The 22,036-nt window shown below is 40.2% G+C and overlaps 1 protein-coding gene across 1 annotated transcript in view; it reads right to left on the minus strand.

The window, feature by feature from the left end:
• Positions 1-381: 381 nt before the first annotated feature.
• gucy1a2 (guanylate cyclase 1, soluble, alpha 2) overlaps positions 382-22,036 on the minus strand; it is a 45,012-nt gene continuing 23,357 nt past the window's right edge. Inside the window, exons 5-10 of the mRNA XM_083984617.1 lie at positions 14,364-14,576; positions 12,073-12,345; positions 10,097-10,240; positions 4,125-4,279; positions 2,508-3,887; positions 382-2,466 (exon numbers count right to left, since the gene is read on the minus strand). Of these exons, the coding sequence (XP_083840743.1) occupies positions 3,668-3,887; positions 4,125-4,279; positions 10,097-10,240; positions 12,073-12,345; positions 14,364-14,576 (1,005 nt within the window). The 3' untranslated portion in view covers positions 382-2,466; positions 2,508-3,667. The remainder of the gene's footprint in view (positions 2,467-2,507; positions 3,888-4,124; positions 4,280-10,096; positions 10,241-12,072; positions 12,346-14,363; positions 14,577-22,036) is intronic.

A 22,036-nucleotide genomic window follows, 5' to 3' on the forward strand; every position in this document is an offset into this window, starting at 1 on the left:
TTTTATGTTTCTGCTGCTGGCTTGGAGGCAGAGGTGGTGGTCCTCCTGATTTTAACATGGCTTTTTCTTGCTTATTTAATTCTATAGTCATATTTTGGAGTTAAATAGGTCTGTAATGGCAGCGAACACACAAACCATCCGCTCATTAACACAATAGACCATTGACCACCATTAATTTGCATTTCTTCATCATTCTTCAATTATCTGTATCTAATCTTGTCTATTTGGTTCCTGGACTGGAGTACACTGTGGATATTAAACCCTGCAGTAATGACATCAAATTGCTTTTTGCCCCATGTTTCTGGTTTAACCCAACATAACACGTTTATGCACAAAGGATAACTTATAGTTTCATTTTTCCATAAAAGTTCTTTTTATATATTTAAACTAAAATAGAGCTAAAATGACTCTGTGAAAACTTAGGTTTTCATAATGGCCTCTGTGAAATTATACTTAGTGACATGGGACTCTTCCCTCAGGCTCTTGGATCCTGGTGAACCATTCTCTTGTGTTCTTAGCATTTCATACTGACCCAGATTATACTTTTGCAGGTTTGTCGTTGTCACTAAAAAGAGACAAGTCAAAGTGTTACTCCTCTGAACCTGGTTTGATTTGTATACGTATACAGGTTGTATGATTCACTGATGGCTGGACGTTGCAGATTCTGGTTCTCTATAATAACACAATAAATATGAATGTAACCGACCTTTTGGGAACTGTTTTGGCTTTGTGGGCGACATGATGATGCTTTCTAAGAGATGTAGCAAGCCTCTGCTAAAAATAATACTGATTTAAATTTTAGTTGCCATTTCTGACCCACTAAATAATGGCACCTAGCTCAGAGTTAACACACATATTTTCTTTGTGTTACAATTCCTGATATTTTTAGGCTAAAAAACTAACCCCCCGTGTGTTTGACTGATTGGATTTATCTTAAGGTGTTATTATGTCTAGTCCATTGATAGTTCTACACTGCATAGTATAGTTTAAGCGAGAGGGACTAATTAAAAACAAGATGTAGCTATTTTTCTTTGTTTATAGTGAAAATGGTAAAGAGTATGGGGTGTATGGAAAAAATATTCTCAAAAATATATTTGCATTTTCTTTGTTAGCAAAATTGTCTATTTTCATTGCCATCAGGATCTTCACAGAACATGTTGTAAATGAGTAAGTGTTTCTGATGCTACTGCTTTCAGAGAATCTATTGGCAATTATGGTAGAAATGACTCAGACCTTATAAAGTCATCTGGTTTACTTTTCTGCTTACTCCTTCTACCGTTTTTTTTACACTATGGCACATTACTTTGTTGTGCTTGTGTCAGTCTCTGCCCATTAGTGGGTGAAACTTTCAACTCCAGTTATATTGATTTTTTTCTTTTTTCACTTTTTATCGGTTTTGTGTCCTTCTAAATAATCCTCTAGGTGTTTTCCTCCATGCTGTACTTTAAACACACACACCAGCACCCCCAGCACGTGCCCCAGTTCCTGTCGCGGCCTACGAAATGACAAAGCATTTGACTATTAAAATCTCTCGTCCTACAACAACTCACACAACAGACAGAAGACCCAAACCCTTTTCTTTAAAAGTGAGATTAGCCTGTGCTGGTGGGGTATCAGATTTCAGTTGGCACATTTATCCAATTCAGGTTCAGCAATCAGTAACATGGTATTCCCATTTATCCTCTGTTTAATGTATTTGCCTTTTAATAGTTATCAACAATTAAGTTGTAAAATCATTTCATTGGCAACCCTCATATAATGCCTTTTTTATACCATGAAGGTAAACACCACCTTTGATTTACACAACTTGATTATTATATCAGAACTTTTTGGGGGTCACCAATAATACATTTAAAGCCATTGTAAGCTTGACAAAAATGTCTGTATACTTCTAATGATAATAAAAATATTTCTATCAACATGAACAACAGCCATTTATTCAACCTATGATATAAAATTGACTTGTTATTCAAAATTCACTGATGGAGACCAATGGCAGCAGTGTAATTTTGATTAGGTCAAGTAAATACTCAAAGATTATCCAGGTTTCACCCTTCACTTCCCACGTTGTGACGACTGTTTATGAAGAAAACTCCTGACGTTCACTTTACCATGTCTGGGTTACTGAGCTACGGTTAAGTATTTGAAAGGCCTGAGATTTCCACTGAGCGAATCATCCTCCACCTACTTGTAGACTTGATTTTGTTATGTTTGCAAGGGGCTTTATTTTATATCCATGTGGTAAAAAACAATGCAATTAAAAAAGATTATATATGTAAATGTGAACTGTGTCAAGCGTGCATACTGTGACTATGTGTACAAGTTATTATGGTACTATATTATCAGTACTGTATAATGTGTATTATTGGTTGATCTGGACAAAACACAGATGAACAGAATTTCAAATATTGGAAGAACACTTGATTTATTTTGCGAGCCACTCATCAAAATTAATTACACAACTAGCTGGGACTCCTGGCAGCTCTCTGGGATTAAGTTCCCCTGACTCACAAGATCACAGGTTTTGATGTAGCTTATAAACTTTAGATAAACTTTGGCACATGTCACTTCCTCAGTCGAATTCTTCACTCCCCAGTTTAGCTGATGGCACAGACATGTCTTCAAACAAGTGGAAACATAAGATAAATGAAGTGCTCCTCCTCCTTTTTTTTCTTTTGAAATATTTAAAATGAATCCATCTAGTATTTGTCCTGATTTATGCAGTAAAAAGGCACTGAGCTGGGAATAATTTTCAGTCCTAAACATATTACCTGCAATAAAATGGCTGGATTGTTGTTGGTTATAATTTGCTGTGAGAAGCAGGAAAGGCTCTAAAATCAGCTTAGCGTTTTTGGCGTCTTGTTCTTTGATGACCCCTTTTCAAACCTTATGTGCCTCTCATTTATGTCTCTCCAACCCAACCAACTGGTCCAAGTTTGATGTATGAATGTAACAAGCATCGGGTGTTAGGAGTATGTTTACTAAAAGCGCATGATGTGATTTAGGGGCAGTTGTAAGGAGAGGACGGGGGGTTGTATTGTTCTTCAGTAGTGGTCTTCCTTGTACAAGAGGCCATGATGCACAGCAAACATTTACATCAATGTTGCCACCTTCCAAAAAAGTTCATACAACCTCATTCCTCAGCATCCATGTTGGTCATGGAAAGTGGATTTGTTCTGTTTGCGCAATTCCATTAATGAGTGCAACACTGTGTCGTGTAAATGGTCTCTCTCCAAGCTTTCTCCAAGCACTGTTGCCTCTAGACCCAGTACCAATTGGGATAGAGGACGACTGGAGAGAGCTGGACACCAGGTATGGAGCTGAGGAATCCAGCTAGATATTAAGTTTTATATTAAGGTTTCTCGACTAATTTCCCCAACAGTACACTTCCATGGGGAAGGGTCCATGTGACTCTAGGACAGTTCAGGTCTTTTGAACCATATCCCCTTTGCACAGGGGAGATGAGGGCATGTTGTTCTTTTTCACCTATAATGTGAACACTTGTGTTTTTCAAGTTTGATTGATAAAGGCCGTCCCACAGGCCTGAATCCAAGTTTTCACATAATGCATTTGCATATCCAAAGATCCAAGTGATCGTTTCCCTGCGTGTTCCCCTGGTTCAAATCCAGCCTCTCACATAATGAATATGTATCTGTGCATCCGGGACCTACAAACTTGTTTCTCTTAGAAACATGGTCCCAATGTTGTAAGAGACTTTCCTCATAGAGGCTGGGGGAGCGGAGCGAGAGCTGGTCAGCGAGGCGTGACTGTGAGATGTTCCCGCCTCCAGGAAATAACATGTCCCTGGGATCTCTTTGGGAAAATTCTCGGGGAGCTCCAGCCGTGAACGAGGTACAAATGAAAAAGAACGGTCATCTTTCAGCAACCTGTGGAGGAGAGGAGAGGAGAGGAGAGGAGAGGAGAGGAGAGGAGAGGAGAGGAGAGGAGAGGAGAGGAGAGGAGAATGTAATCAAGTCAGGAGCAATGACAGATAATATTATCATTATATATTATATACAGTTGTGACACCACAAGAGGATCATATTGGTCCAAAAATGTATGGTTGCATGGTTTAATGCAAGACTATGTTTGTGGATATTTTTATGCACACTGCAGTCACTTACAGGTAAGTTGTGGGACTGACGTTGATACACCTCGGGTGGCTCCCTGATTCAAACTTGCTGGCCAGTGTCACATTGTTCCCAAACAGGCAATAACGTGGCATTTTAACCCCGACCACACCTGCCAGCACTGAGCCCGTGTGGATACCTATCCGTAGCTGGGAGGAAAAGGGAGAAGGAGGAGGGAGTGGTGGGAAGAGATTGCGGAGAAAAAAAGGAGTTAGAAGAGAGTGATAACATAAACAGCAGGATTTTAAAAAATGTAGCGTCTAAGTAGTATTTTGTGTATTTCTTGTTGCCTGAAAATGAAAGTTATGCAGCTGCTGCTGTTATTTGTACATACATGCAGCTTTGTAGTAATTGGTAAAGTCTGAAGATTAGCTGAATAATCAATCGGTTGAAACATAATGCATAATACCTATCCAGCAAATTGGGTTTTGTATTGTTGGTTGTATGTAAACATTTAAAAATCCTAAATAATCAGCATCAGGGACCAAGTATTAATAGAAATAATCCTTAGTTGTTGTAGCCCTGGCATCATCTCACAGTGAGCCTTAAACCTATCATGTCTGGTTTTGAAGATCTGTAACGAACAAAAGCAAAGCAATGTTTTTGTGAGTGAGTTAAATCCATTCTGGTATCTAAGATGACTGAGCTGTACCACAACAACATACCTGACAATACTGTGAATGTTACTGAATTAGATTTCCCTGCTGACCTGAACTGATGCCATTCACTCACATGCTGCCTGTCCTGCCGCACAAAGGCCATCATGTTTGGAACCACAAGTACATTGATCCACTGAATGAAAAATGTACCCCAGCAATCATACTTCTGAATTTGTGTAGCCACTCTTATCTAATCTGATATCCTGTGACAGCAGATTTTCAGTGATGAAAATCCCCAAATAGCAGTGGGCAAGAGAAGGAAATTAATCAAATAAATAATTTCTTCCATCTCCTCTTGGTAACAGATATAGGACGGCAACATGGTGCTCATATTATAGTCTGGCTGAATTATGAATCTATAAATGGCTGGAGGCAGAGTGAAAGCTATCTAGCCATCATTCCAGTTTGACCACCCCACTTCATGGTCACTCAACCAGCTATTGATTAGGCCTACTTCCACTTGGGAACAAGTCATCGCACACACACACACACACACACACACACACACACACACACACACACACACACACACACACACACACACACACACACTTAAAGCCGGTGGAACCCAGTAGATTTCTAATGATCTACTTGAGGATCTCATCACCTTGGTAACCAACGCCACTATGTGCATGCCAGCACACTGCGAGGTAGTCATGGCAACAACTGGCGATGGGGTAGCGAGGTAGAAAGAGCACAGACAGACAGAAAGGAAGACAATGAAGGGCGAGAGAAAGACAGAAGGAGAGACAGAGAGACAAGGAGGCAAAAATAAACGTATGAATAGATGGTAAAACCTTTACATCATTGGAGGAGAGATGAAGAAAACTAGAGAGTCAGAGAGAGAACAGGCTGGTAGGTGCACCGCTGTGACCTATTTCTCTGCTAAACTGCTTACAGATGGCCATGCACTTGTCTGTGTGTCTCTACAACAGACAACCACTCACAGACACACAAACAAATCTGTATCCAGCGCCCACTCTCCTCTTTATTTCTTGGTCTTAAAACACAGACACAGTAACACTCATGCACACTCCTCCCCTCCTTTTTTGCTGTGAGTCAGCATCCAAAGCACATGGCCCCTTGGCGAGCCAATGAGCAAGCGGCGTGGCAGCACTGACAAACAATTGCATGCTAGCCTCTGGCCAAACTGACATAGGGATACAGAGATGGAGAAAGACTAAAACCAAGAGAAGGGGAAGTTGTTAGAGAGCCCGTGTCAGGTACCAATTTATTAGGGCCAACTAGACCAAACATAGATGTCTAGTTAAAATAGTCTATGTGGTCATGTAGTTGATGTAGAGAATGTCGAACAATATAGTAGTATCGTATAGAAAATACGTAACCATACAACTTGAAACTGCATCATCACATACTGCTGCCCTATAAATACATGTTTAAACAATAAAATCAATCAAACACAGAAAACAAAATAAATGAACCAAAAGTTTATGCAAGCATGTTGTGACTTTAACTTGGAGCAATGAATGGCTTGCCTGAATAATATACCTAATAACCTCCATGAAGGCTTCATCACAGGACTGCATTAACTTCAGCTACAACAAACTATAACATACACAAAAGCAGTGACAGAGTTTATTTTTCTGTCCTATGTCAAATATGTTGGTTCCCACCTCTCAAACAGTCTAGAACAGAGCAGGTATATTATAATTTGCTGCAATGGTTATTATGGTGAGAACATCCGAACAATATTAGCACTGTGTCCCTGATATCTACACCCACTCACCTACTCATACACCCACTCATACACACAAGCACGCACAGATGCAAAGATCATGTTACAAGCCTCAATTTGAAGCAATAATATAGATGAAAACAACGACCAGTGTTTGGTTTCTATACGTGTTTCTCTCTTGACACCTCACTCCTCTGTATATTAATCTTTGTGCCCCTGGATCACTCTGTCTCTATCTCACTAAACAGTTCTCTCAGCGCTCTCTCTCTCTCTCTCTCTCACACACACACACACACACACACACACACACACACACACACACACACACACACACACAGCTCTCATGCTAGTTTGCGTAACAGTGCAACACTGGCTGAAGTTGAGAGCACTCACTGACCAGCATTTTTTTATCATGCTGAAATGTTGAATATCTCTATAACTCTCCTTTATACCAACATGAAGTGAGGAGAGATAAGAAAGAGGAGAGCATCACATAGAGAACAATGTATAGAAAGACAGAACATGCATAAAGAGTGGGAGAGAAATGAAGTGAGAAACTGCAGAGGAAAATGAGAGGGGGTGGGCAAGAGAGAGAGAGAGAGAGAGAGAGAGAGAGAGAGACTGCAGAGGAAGGAGTGAGGGTGAGAGAGGGGAGGGGGGGGGGGGGTAAAGAGGAAAAAAGACAGAGAGAAAGTGGAAGAGCAAGAGAGGAGGCCAAAAACGCTTGGCAAGGCCTTTCTATTTTGAGACGAATGGACAATGTTGGGAGCACAGCAGTACAGAGAACAGGGTCCTGCCTGTTATTCCGCAGCTATCTGTCTCAGCCTCTTGCTCACATTTTGTTCCAGCCTGTGTCACTCTCCATGTGTAGCGTTTAAACACGCCAAAACTAAATGGGCTCCCTTGGGAAATCATAATTTTTCTTATTGTCAACAAATCCCTTGAAAAGACCAAAAGCAACATCTTGAGCAATGTGTTAATACTCTCCAAATTGTCTGAGACATTTAGCTACAAGCTCATTTAATGCTGCTGAATATATAAGAATTAGTTACATTCATACATTAAAAAAAGGCTAAGTCATTTCCAGAAACAATAGTGTATAGTTGTAGTTTTTAGCAAATATTACTCAGAACTGAACAGTGCACTCCTGCATTCATTAAGGACTAACTGTATCACAAAAGCTGTACAGACTAAGAATATCAACAGACTTATCCTGTAATATGACTGAATTAAGTAAAATATAGGACACCATTCATCCACCTTTTCATTGCTACACATTTGTAGACATGACTTTGCTTCATAGTTATATCATTTCAAGTAGGCAACCGGACCGGAGCGAAGGCAGCCTAAGAGTAACGGATGACCTTGACAAACACTGGACCAAGGATAGACTTAAATAAATTATATCCTGTGTCCCTTTTTCATTCCACTGAATTAACATGAGAGGTTTAAACTCAATTCCCTTAGTTGCAATTCTTGTCTTCCTTCAATACTTAATTATCTTTTATCAGGCTCTCTCTCAAGTAATACACCATTCAGTTGATTTTTAACAAGATATCAATCATTACTCCTTAAGTACATAGAATATTGTTGACTGCATTTCCACGATTGACATGGATTTGATATTAATTTTGTCCTAACAGTGACAGTACCTGTGGACAGTGGACTCAACAACACTCACAGCACCAGCTCCAGTCCGGATGAAAAACAGACAGTTCTTCCATTAAAACGTAACATAACATAGGTTATTGAAAAGGCCCATGCAAAAATAAAAAAAAAAGACAGTAAAAAAATAAGGTAAACCAAAATGAGCTTGTTATATTATACACTAGAATCTCCAGGGCTTGGGAAAAATACAGCAGATTTATGTGCAACACTGAACATAAACTACAGAAAAGAGTAAACCATTAGAAAACGTGTTTCCTGCACCAATGTCAAGCAAGCGTCAGAAGGCTGTGTAAGTTGAACATACTGTAAGCACAGCAACATCGTGTCATCATATCTCATCTTAATACAACACAAACTGAAGACAGGGGAAGAAAAAAGGAGGACAAGATGTCCACTGTAAACTCAAATGCATGCACATCATGTAACGTTCACAGACACAAACATGACGACTGCTGCATGAAGCCACGTAGTGTTTCTGGCTGAATGACACATGCAGCTGGCCGAGAGGAAATAAGTGTAACTCAAACACTCAAACACACGCTGATTGATCTGCTCTCCCTGAGAAAACTGAAAATGACAAGAGACTTATTTAATGTGTTATTTAAAATACCAAGTTCAGGTGTCCTATGGTGGAATCATCCATCTTTTCCTTATCATCAACCATTCATTCATTCATTCATCTCCAGCATCAAAATATGTCAATCATAACACAGACCCTACCAATCAATATTATATACCGTTATCACCATGGAAACTGCACATGACGCAGTATGAGGTACTGTAAGCTTGACGATCAGTGTGCATGCCGAAACAGTCAATAATATGCAAATGCCAACACAAACATATTCAGAGGCAGAAAGCCACATATGTTTTGATACAGGCAAACACACACACACACACACACACACACACACACACACACACACACACACACACACACACACACACACACACACACACACACACACACACACACACACACACACACACACACACACCAAACTCAAGGGAGTGGTTATAGCAAATACAGACTAATTAATTTACTTTTAAAGCTGCAAAAATGAGATAATTAATCATTTAGTCAATTGACGGGAAATTTATATCATCAGACATTCAGATATTAGCTTTTCTTGGTCTTCTTTGTCTGGGGGATATATAATTTTCAGGAATTTTATAGATGAATCCAAGTCCATATGGCTAAAGATACATTATCTACTCATCCTTTGCTCAGTAAGAAACAATACTTTGCTAATTGTATCCAAGCAATAAAGAGCTCTCAACTCTAATCATTTACAATTTCAATAATTGTTTTACAGCATATCCAGTGTAATAGGCATCCTGCCAACTGTTGTCCAATAATAAGATTGTGATAATGATATGAAAAGAAAACATGCATTACTGAGCTGAGCCATCAACCATCATTCATTCATGTCAATAAGTTTCCTCACAATCATTCACAGACATATACCATTCAGCTTGAAAAATGTTTTAAAAATACACATAAACAGATAAAGTTTTTTTTTTTAAATGCTGCTATCATGGGGTCAGGAAGGATTATGATAAATAAAAGGTAAGCAAAATATAAACATGTCAAACACAGGAAGGAAGAAGAGCAGTAATATGAAATGGAGTACATGCTCAGATGAACAAGAACATTGCAAATTGGGAGACAGTTTAAGCCAGTTTCTGTGCTTTCAGCAAAGAGGTGTGACAAAAATAGGCATCAGGCTTTTTAGAGCCGATTCCCTTGAATGCTCCAAAATTGGCAAGTTCAGGGCGGATGTAACGTCCCTACATCCTCCCCTCAATGATCACACAGCAGCTTTAAAGAAAACAGAGAAGCCTCAAAGAGCTTTGCAAGTACACAAAACCAGCCTTTTGCCAGTTATATTTTCATAACTGCCTCAGACACTGCACGTTGGGGGGGATGAATGAAAACTCACCTTGATAGGTTTTCCATCAGGTGTCAGCACTTCCTCAGAAAGTTCCATCATCTTTAGAGCCATGTGCGCAATCGGCCTCGCATGACTATCAACCTTCTTGTGGAGTCCTCCTGCCACACAGTAGGCGTCGCCTATTGTCTCGATCTGTATGAGAAATAGAAGAGGAGGAGGAAGAGGGCCGAAAATTTAAAATAATAAGTGTGGTTGTGAATAAAATGCAGTGTAACTCAGTAGCAACTTCACAATCATCTCCGCTGAGTAACGGAAATTAAAAGCGCTCCTTCACTCCTCTTGTAATATAAGAAGCACTGTTTCTGTCTGCTTCTCTGTCCAGACCTACTACATACACACAGTAAGAGATGGTGAGCGCTTGGAGTGGATATCTGTAAAGCCACTTATGAAAACTTGTGCTGCTTCTGACCCAGTCTGAGGAGTCAAAATAACAAGAGTATTAAAAAAAACACACATTCCTGACAGCACCCATACTGAGGTTCACTAAAAGCTACTTCGTCTTTACCATAATGTTACATACTACATAGAGCCAAAATCACCAGGTAAATGTTTAGACAGTTGCTCAGATGGTAGTGATGTCCCAGGATATTTTCACAAATATTTTATAGGTTTTAATCAGTCAAAATTATTGCTGTTCCTTTTTCTATATTTGTGCAAAAATGTTTATATTCTATCTGCATGGTGAATTGTTATGTTAAGTTTCCATTCTATTAGTTAAGTAGTAGTAGTAGTGGTAATAAAAATGACAGTTAACAATAGAAGAGTTCTTTTGCAAAAGCAGATAAGTGCCATTTTGAAAAAAATGAGCTGAGGCTTTGTAATTATTCTTTGCAAAGTGTTCTTTTCAATAAAACTAAATTTTTTTGAGATATGTCTGTTTTGTTACATCTCAAAGTCACTCAACTTTGGTTTAACTGATATAACCTTATGTAAATAAAAAATAAAAAATGAAGATTCTGGAATTTTTTAAAAACGGAGTTATCTGCTTTTGCAAATGAACTCTTCGGCTGCAAACATGAACTAAGATTTAACCAATGAAGCACAGAGATTACAACAGCAGTATGTCGTATTATTCAAATGTGAATGAAGCAATGCCACTTTCACTTCCAGATGAATGAGTGAGCGCAAAAGAAAAAGATAGAAGTTGCCCGGGGAGAAAAGGAAGAAAAACAGAAAACTAGGAGACAAACTGGTCTCATTTAGGCCAGCCTCCAGCTAAATCAGTTTGACAGTAACCATGACAATGGCAACATATGGGTGCCTCAATCTCCTCGTCATGTCCTCCTGTTCCTGCTTTCTCTCTCTTCCACAGACACACACTTCCACAGTGATACAAATAAATCCTCTTACATACACTCAATCTGTCAGCCTTTCTGCATCCCTTCTTCATTTGCTAGTGACATCGGATACATTTTTGAGGGATAACACAGAGGAAGAGCATGTTTTTATAAGAAGGTGGCGAGTGCTTGCTGTCGTCACAGGGGCTGAAGTAATGATAGAGAGGAAGGATTAAGGAAAAGGTGATGGCAGAAGGAGTGTGGAAAGAATGAAGAGAAAAAAAACTGATTTGATTTGAGAATAGAAGATGAGGATGAAGAGACAGCAGAGTACGTTGATGACTGTAACTAGGCCCAAAGCCGCACTGTCAGATGGACAATATTGACACATCTTTGTTAAGCTCCCAGACTGGCCATTAATCAGTTACTTTTTCCACAACACACACGCACACATTATCTGAAAGTGCTAACCCCTTTAAAGACACGAGGGATAGGAAACTTGTCACTTCATGGAAAACAATTACTACTCAATGCCCTCGTTCTACACAGGTTTCCACATAAACCACTAAAGCCATGACATTTTTCCAGGCAATCCCAGTTTGTTTGAGTCTAGAAAACCTGTCAACGGGTATTACTGCATTGGATAAATCAATAAGTCAATGTATGCATCTTTGCCCTCCCACTGACCTTATAAACATCCAGGATGCCACATTGGTAGTCGAAGCGTGTGTAAAGCTCGTTCAGCATGGAGATGACCTGCATAGGTGTACACTGGGCACACACAGCAGTGAAGCCCACGATGTCCGAGAACAGCATGGTGACGTCGTCGAATTTGCGAGCGGGCACCGGCTGACCCTGCCACAGTTTCTGCGCCACATCACCTGGGAATATGGAGTAAAGGAGATCCACAGTCCTCCTCTTTTCCTCCTCCAGTGCTTGGTGAGTCCGCTCTAATGTGGCCTGGGGGAGGATAGAAGAAAGGGAGATTAAGAGGTTTTGTTCTCTGTACTTTGCTTTTGATGACAACAATGCTGAGATGTGGTAGTACTGCTCCAAATTAAACCTCCCGGTGTGCGTGAACGTAGTTGTGTATTACTTTGATTTATTTTTGATTGTGTATCTGCATATGCTCTGAGTGTCTGTGGGCGAGCTTCTTAATGCCAAGCCTGTCTGATGCTGTGCTATACCATTGTTCAAGCAGGCACGTCGACTAAAATATAGCTATTTATAACAGAGGCCTGGGGGAGCAGTTGCAGTGAGGGAGTGATGCAGTGAGCAGATGCACAGGATCGGGTCAAGACTCAGTGACTTGCTCAAGGGCACTTTGAAAGACAATTATCAGAACAAGTCCCAGGCGTGACGATCTCACAGCCAGATTGGATCTAAACAGGCAACACTGAGATTGAAAGGGATACTTCACCCAAAATCGATAATTCACCAATTTTCTACTCACCGTCATGCCAAGGAAGGGTTTGGAGAACTTTCGTAATCATCAAAACGGTTTTAGAGTTCCAGGGGGGGTCCAGCTGGCAACGGATTTTCATAATGGCGGCGGATAGAGCTCACTTTTGAATCGTCCAAAACACACACTATGAAACATCCAAATACCTCCATACTGCTTGTCCGTACTGACCCAAGTGTCCTGAAGCCGCGACATGAAAAAAATTAATTTGATCTCTGTTTTTAGCCTTTAGCCTGCAAGATGTTCTTTCGTGTTTACATCATACATCCAATGGTTTACAACAACGAACGAACATCTTGCAGCAAATCTCCTGCATGCCCACAAACATCAACAGAGCCACTGGGAGCTACTGCTACAACAAGGCTAAAAACAGAGATCAAATAATTTTTTCCGAACAACTTTTTCATGTCGTGGCTTCAGGACACTTGGGTCAGTATGGACAAGCAGTATGGAGGTATTTGGATGTTTCATAGTGTATGTTTTGGACGATTCAAAAGTGAGCTCTATCCGCCGCCATTATGAAAATCCGTTGCCAGCTGGACCCCCCCCCCTGGAACTCTAAAAGCGTTTTGATGATTACGAAAGTTCTCCAAACCCTTCCTTGGCATGAGGGTGAGTAGAAAATTGTTGAATTATCGATTTTGGGTGAAGTATCCCTTTAACCACTCACTACAGATGATGATATTGGTTTTAACATCAGAGGGTGGGCTCGCACATGTGAAAACTAAAATAAAACGGTGATGCACACACTGATGTTTATTTTCACTGTTTTAAGCGTTGTTCACAGGTTCTCACCATAGATCATAGTGGACAAAGACTATTAGTCATCATCCTTAAAGTATTTTGGTTTGCTTTCTGTGTGTGTCTGCTGTAAACCTAAATGAACTCAACCAACTCTGAACCCACGGCATGACTGCTGACATAAGAAGAGGGCGCTGGGGAGCATTCTGTGTTTGTTGCAAACTATTAGTAGTTGCTAATTAAATTTTATTTTCAGTTGTGTTACCCTTTTATTTCATTTTATGTTATGTTATGTTATGTTATGTTATGTTATGTTATGTTATGTTATAACCACTGTACATTAGAGTATCTTACATACGTTCTTTGATGTAGATGATGGCAATTCGATTGTGCAGATTTAATATAAGTTTTTGTTGACTTGTCTTGTCTTTTTCGTGTTGTGATTGTAGATGTATGTTTAAATGTACTGGTTGTAAGTGTGGACCCCAGGAAGACTAGCGGTGCTCTAGAGCGCAGCTAATGGGGATCCGAACAAATAAAACAAAACAAAATAAAACAAATCCCAGAGACTTAACAATAAATAAATATGACACACACCAGTGCTAATTTGTTAAACACTGTTTGCTTTATGTGGTCAACAGTAGAAAGAATATGGTATATTCGAGAAATTGTCACAAAGCCACAAAGAAGCAAAAAAATCTGACATTACAAACAAGAATTTTTTTCCCCCTAATGTCAAACAAATAGATCAAAATTTAGCAATGAACCAATCTACCTTAAGTTTGTCCATTCTCTTCTTCAGGCCATCCTGGGCCTTGGCCTGCTCCCCCACCAGGATAACGTCTCGTGTAGCATCATGGATAGGGATATCTGAAAGATGGAGGCCCCGGCCCATCAGCTCCTCCAGTTTATCAACACGTGGCGAGCCCAGAAACATCAGCGAGCAGGACTCAGGCACATGGATCATCTGACCCTTCAGTTCCATGACCTAACAAGCAGAGAAATTAATGGGAAAGAAAAGGCAACTGGGTAAACTGGTGACCTACTTAACCTGTAATCAGTGAAGAATGTAAATGTGAATGGGGATGGAACAAATTAAGTATCAATCCTGTCAGTTAAGTGCAGCTATTTTTGTCAGAAGATGACATATTTATAGACGACCGCAGCAAGCAATTGCAGAATTATATCCAATAGTATCTGAACAATCTGAATAAGAATGTGTTTCATTAGCTTCTTGATATTTTGCTCAGAAGCACTTGAGCATGATAAAATATGTGCAGGACCTGCTTAACACAGGTGTGAGGAGAACAAACAGGACTACCTGTACCTCTAACTCCAAGCAGATAATGTAGAGAGAGATTGAAACAGGCATGTTTGGCAGATTACCCAAGGACATGTTGAAGAAACACATTACTGCCGGTTTGGATATGACTCTTTGCTGTTTCATGGTGCTAACTACCTCTGCTTGAGGCCCTGTGGATAAGCTACTGCTCTCCTTTTCCCTACATGCCCCTCTTCCCTCCTTTTCTTGAGTTTCTCTTTTCCCATCTCCCTCTATCCTCACCTGTCTTGCATCCCTGCCCCCCTCCCCTCTCTCTCTCTCTTCCACCAAGCTCCTTTTCTTCCTGTCTCCCCCATTCCCTCTCTCTCTCTCTTTTTCTCCATAGTGTCAGATAGATTATTCCGCCAGTGAGCACACTGCAGCCCTGTTTTATTTATAGCACAAGGCTCTCCTAGGTCTGCATAATGCATACAGTCTACATCTACACACACACACACACACACACACACAGAATACATCCAGCACGGAGACACACACACTGCCTCTGACTGTCTACACTGACATATATAAACACGCATGCAAACATATACACATATGCAGCGTACAATCTGCAGGGTCCAAGTTCAAAACACACCCATCCCCTGAAACACAACTTGGTGTGATTCAGTGTATATAGGCCTGTGTGGAAGAACGTGAGCTTACTATCAACCATCTCCATGGAGACTGTAAAGGGGAAGCCAGATACAAAATGAATAACATAGTCTGATGCTGCTTATACATCTATGCTATTGTCTCTGTTATCTATCCACACTCTGTCTCTCTCATATGTCTATTAACTCAGTAAACAAAATATGAGAAAGGTTTAATCTTCAAACATTTAGGTGAGGCTAAAACTACAAATTAAGAGTCCAATTCCAGTTTATTAACTTTCTTACAACCGTCATCTGGGAATACAGCAACATGCTCCAGTGAAGTCCAACTGGGAAACATATGACAGCTTTACTTAATGGCTTAATTTCACCATTTTCATTGAGTTTACCATTTTGGTGAGAATAATGTTATTAACAATGATGGCGAGAGCTATAACTAAGCAATTCTACCATTATCCATGTGGGTTATGATCTGGATTTGCATCACATACAGTAGATATAGATGTTGCACCATAAATATGTCTATATGTATTTCATCAAGATCCATATTATGTCCTAAGATTTTTCTTTTTTTAATCTTAGAGCCACCTTTTAATCAGAACAGTGCCAAAATGTAATGAGTTCTTCCCTGGCCCATGTCCTTTCCTTGCACCAAGTTTAGAGCAAATTGGTTCAGTATTTTCTGAACCATCTAACATGGCACGGTGATGAAAACATTGGAGATTTGTTTCATGCTTTCAAACAACTGATATGTGCAGTAGCAGGAGGATCAGCCAGTTACAGATAATTATTTGTTGAAGGTCAATTTGTCTCAGTGTAGTACAGCAGCAGTGTGACCAGCAATAAAGATTGTGCGGCTCTTGCATCCTTCTATTCACATGAAACAAGGTTACTGTACTGTAGGTACACTGTTACTAAAAAAGCGCAGGCTGGAACAATGTCTAATGAGGTCAAGCTTAAACCCAACGTAAGGCAAAGGTCACTACACTATGAAGTCCAGACAAGTCGGTGTTCTGTTTGCACTGCAGTGCCTCAGTTTCTCTGCATCACAGCATAACAAGAGACGGATCCTGCCAGAGGCCAGGAGCTTCATTAAACCATCCTGCGTCCTCCTTTTAATTTTGTGTTGCTTTGTTTTTCTGTTAGTGTTTCACTGCTTTACTGCCAGAAAGTGAAGGTTTGAATTTCCATCCAACAGCTGTTGTTGTAGCTTTTTTGATCATGAACAGTATGTATAATTATGCCAGTGTCCCACTACCTTATACTCTATGTGTCGGTCTCTGTTTCTCTGTCACTCTCATTTTCTGTCTTACTCTGCCACACACACACACACACACACACACACACACACACACAGATGCATGGATGCAAACATACATGGACACACACATTCGCACATCCCTGGAGGCAGTTGTGTTGGCCTAGTTGTGCGTCTCTGTTTAACTCAGCACTCTCCGCTCCTTCTGCCTGCATCTCCTGCCATCCCAGCACAGAAAAAGAGGAGGTGAGTGAAAGCAGGGGAAAAAGATAGTGGTTAGGAAAAAGAAAACGACACAGACAGATGGGAGACATAGAAAGTGAGGTGGGAGGGCTGAACGAAAAAAGAGAGAAGGAATGGAGAAAACAACAGAGAAATAGTAACACTGTAGAAGTGATGACAGCCCAATGAGACAATAATAATAATAATAATATATATTTTTTTAAATATTCAGAGAGAAACAGCAATACAGTAAGAATACATGATTGATCTTTAGGGAGTCAGAGAGTTGAGACTAGGGGACTGTAACAACAGGGCCAGACCTATAATTGTGAATGTCCCTGACTGACTTACTGACTGATGGTACTGATGTATCGACCCACTCTGGTTTCCCAACTTTCACTCTTACTATGGCTGTATACTATATTGCACTGAGAAAATAATAGACAGACAGTCTGTCTTTCCCAAAGTTTACAATTATGAAATCAGGATTTGAGGATAGGTGGTCCAACCACAAACCAGGTTTTGACCTAGAGACAAGGCCAGAAAGCTGTTTTTTTGTCCAGTACAATGTAGTAGTGATTATTATTACAGCGGGTTATTACACTGAGCATGTGTTCAAGGTCACCGTGTAAGGAGATAACATTTTTTCAAGGTTGTTCTGCAGCTGTAACGATGAGAAACATTCACAGATAAGATGCATGTTAGAATGTTAATAATGTGACATATCAGGACATGAGGACATTGTGTCTGTAAGGCTTGACCAGGAAAAAGTAATACATTTTATCCTTTGTGTCCTTGGTAGCCTGGTTAAAACACTAACCAGTATTTATTTTTCCAGATAACAAATGCACAAATGGAAAAATTAAACCCTACACTGGACAGACAACAAGATCAAAACTATGTTCACAGAAATACTACATCCAGACCAAGAGCAAATCTTTCCAGAGCTTGACAGGTCAGAAGGGAACTAACGGTTCTTTATTTGTCAAAGATTCACTCCCAAACTCTCTTCTTTTCGTGATTTGTACAGCGAATATTATTGATGACTGCAGTCCTGAAGAGGTGAGACTTTCCTTTCTGACTCTAAGTAGCTTGCATATTTTGTATTTATGCATGCTTAAGGTTTATGCTGCAATGCATAAATCTGTGTAAATGTTCTTGTGCCTTGTACCAGTAAGAGCTGAGCAGCAGCACACATGGACGGTGATGTGCACATTTCACACATTACAGATTATCAAAATGAACAGATTCAGGTTACTACCGCCACAGGCAACGGGGAGCTGAGGGTAGATGAAAAGAAATGAAGAGAGGGGAAGTGGCCACAGATAGAGATAGAGGCAGAAAGAGAGGGGGAGACCAGAGACGGACATGCAAGAAGAAGGAGATGCACTGGACTTGAAAAATGGAGGAGAGGTACCAGAGAGAGAGATGGAGGGGAGGATAGCATGAGGTGGAACCGACAGCTAATGGATTGTCTTTTGTGAGCAGACTCTGCATGTCAACAGACTCTCATTTGCATGAACAAGCACTGAGCAGCAAAGAGTCAATGAGTCAGCCTCTCTCATCCCTCTCTCTCTCTCTCTCTCTCTCTCTCTCTCTCTCTCTCACACACACACACACACACACACACACACACACACACACACACACACACACACACACACACACACACACACACACACACAAAAAGAAATGCTGCAATGCTCTTATCTTGTCAGACCCTGGCTATATTGTTCAGTACTCCTACAGTACATCCCACTCTCACAATAAAGCATGTGCGCAAACGCGACCACAAATGCATACACAGCATGTAGCATAGAAAAAAAAAAAGTAAACATACACACACACACCAGGTGGAAGGAACAAGGACATGAAGTGTCTTTGTGCTTTGCTGTTTCAGATTAGATCGAGTCAGTTGAAGCTGAAAAATGCTGATGTCACATTAAAAAGAAAATCACACCTGCACCGGCTATATCAGAGGTTGGTGTGAGTCTTTTTGAAATAAACACACAGTGTAACACGCTTAACAAATCTAACAGATTCATCTACATGACTCAGTTCTGTTCATACTGTGTGTTACCTACTACTGTATTGTTCATGGCTAACGTCTAAAGGCATCCTCCAGTGGACCAGAATCATAGTCAGGCTGCTAGCATCTTGAAAATGTACAACAGATATTGGTGCACAACACTTAGATATGAAATGACGTGCATGTCCTTAAACCAATAATAATACTATAATAATAATAATAAAAATAAAAGTCAAGTTGCAACTGATAAAGGATGGTGCACACACTACGCCTCTGATTTCTAATCTCACAGATAACTTGTTCTGTTTTACTGAAGAAAAACTTCAAACTTAAAAGTTCTCATACTAAGGAATATTTGAGGACTTTTCTACTATATTTTGAGGAGATACCAACTTGTGAAAAGGAGTACACTGGTCAAAACGTCTGTAAATGCATCCGTTTTGGCTAATCTAGCCAATGTTGAAGTGATCATAAACCAAGCCAACTTTAGCCGACTGTAGCCAAAAGCAATTTTTTTTTTCTTCCACTTTTTGTCTTCACTTGTATTTTTATTTGCTCTGTTTTGTGAATCTATCAAGAGTAGGCAGAGGCAGAGGGGGCAGTGGTTTTCAAAGCACCCTCCACTAAACAAACAAACCATCACGGCAGTGATTTATCTCAAAACAGATCAAAGGTGGTGCTAATGTCAAGATTCCCTTTGTACTCGCGACACGCAGGTGCACACATGCACGCACAAACAAACCTCAATCAGACAGCCTACAAATACAATACAGTAGCATTTGTTAACTATGTGTGACAGTGCAGATTTGTTGGTTGGCCTTGACAGTCTTCACAGTCCCTTCTTGTCAAACTCCATCTTTTACAAGCGTGAACATGGAGTATACAAAAAGACCAGGATTTGTATTTGAATACTCAAAGCATGTCAACAACTACTGAAAATCTGCTGAGGCCACAACAGCTGCAGGTTTAGGCTCTAGCTCTCGCTACATGTTTGCTCTGACATCTAACACTCCACACTCATTGTTCACTTTGACTTAAGGAGCTTAAAAAACACTGATCCTAACCAGAAATATGACTCTTTGACCCAAAGAGTCTGGGAACTTATTTACAGCAACAGCATCACTACTGTGTAGGCAGGTGTTGTGATTCATGGATTCTCTGTCTTATTCCCCCCTTTATTCTTAAGAGAGAAAAAAATCAGCATCCAAGTAAATCTACATCCACAGCCCCGGTAAAGAGTAAGGAAGCTGTTCATATCTCAAGTATTACGACTGACAATACATGTCTTGTGTATATCAAAAATAATTGACTTCCACCAAGTCAGACTGTAAATCTGTGAGTTTTTTTTTACTCAGCACTTAATTTGTCATGTTGAAATTGCTTTTCCAGGCATTTACTGTCGATTTTGTGAACTTTGATGAATTATACTAAAACTTGGCTGACATATGTCAAAATCAAGAGGTTTAAGAAAGTGTAGTGCGAAGGAAATGGTGAATGAGAGTGTGCTGTGGTTAGAGAGGAGAGTTTTTGACAGTGCACCCTGTGTACACTCCCCCATGTGTTGACCACAGCGCTCATACCAAGCAGATAGACAGAAATAAGCAATTTGACCTTTTCAGTGGGTCTTTGGACATCTCTTGCACAGCCCGTGTCCCTGGGCGAAGTCAAACTGAAAAACCACTGCAGGCCACTCAAACACACACACACACAGTGCAGCACAGGGGAGAGTGGCCTCTTTACCTTGGCCTGTCGCCTTCTCTCGCTGCCCTTTCTAGTGAAAATGTCAGCCCGTCCTTCTCCTTCTCTCTCCTTTTTCTGCTTCTCTGCCCAGGTGACAAAAGATTCATATGGCAAAGAGGAAGAAAAACAATGTCCGCCCACGCTGGTCCACAAACACACACTGCAGCACTGTTACAAGTGTCCAGGTGATGGTGTTTGGAGCTCGCAGGCAGTGTCTAGCTTAAACTTAAGCAGCACCTCAGCAGCGCCAGCCATGATCACTGCTGACACACACAAAATGGAATCAAAAAAGGCAGCTAAATTGACTCAGTGAAACCAGCATGAATGTGCTGAAGTACCTTCTTGACCATGGGCTGTACATGTAGGTGAGACAGACCGCTGCACAGAATCAGACAGCAGCATCGGGTATCTAAAAAGGCAAGAACTGAAACCTCATAAAGGTTTTACATTAAAGAAAATACAGCACGTTCTTGAGTGTTGCAAGCCATTCATGCATACTGTTTTAATGACAACAGCTGTGCACAATGTAATCAATAAAATTGAAAGAAAAGGTCCTTGCAAAACAAGAGTAAGCTCTTAAATATGGAACCTCACTTGTGCTATGTTGTTGTTTTTCTGAAATATGAAGACTTACACTAAATGTACAACTGCACTTCATCTCCTCAAAATACAGAACAGAAAACATGTCATTTTAAAATGCAAAACTGATATACTTGAATAAGTAACCGGAAAAAATGTTCCTGCAGATCCAGCACAATACATACTTGTGAGTGACCTGATCCGTGCAATTCCCCTCAAAAGTAGCTAACATATAAGGTAAACAGAAAAAGCAGTGTCTTGTCGGGGAACTCGAACAGAGAAGTGGAACCAGTTTATGGAGAGGAGAAATAAAAGAGAAGCATTTTTTTTGGCATTTAACTCTTTTCAAATTAATTTATATTCTGAATGTAGAGGGAAGAGGGGAAAATACAAGAAAACTAAGATAAACACAAGAAAAAGAGAGGGAGAGAGAACAGTGAATTTACGAGACATATTGACAGAAACAACATAAAAGAAGCGAAAGGAAGTGTAGTATTATTAGTCAAGGTCAGACTGTGAAGAGGGAAATCCTACTGCTGCTCCTGAGGGCATGTGGACTGTGGACATTGTGATGTGCTTCTGCATGTGTGTAGCCTACAATCTGTGACCTTAATGCAGTTGTGCTTTGTTGTTGTCACCTATTCAAATAAATTAAAACAACCCTGGGATTGATTTATTTGGCCAAAGC

This window comes from Trachurus trachurus (genome assembly GCF_905171665.1).
Source record: "Trachurus trachurus genome assembly, chromosome: 13".
NCBI classification, from domain to species: Eukaryota; Metazoa; Chordata; class Actinopteri; order Carangiformes; family Carangidae; genus Trachurus; species Trachurus trachurus.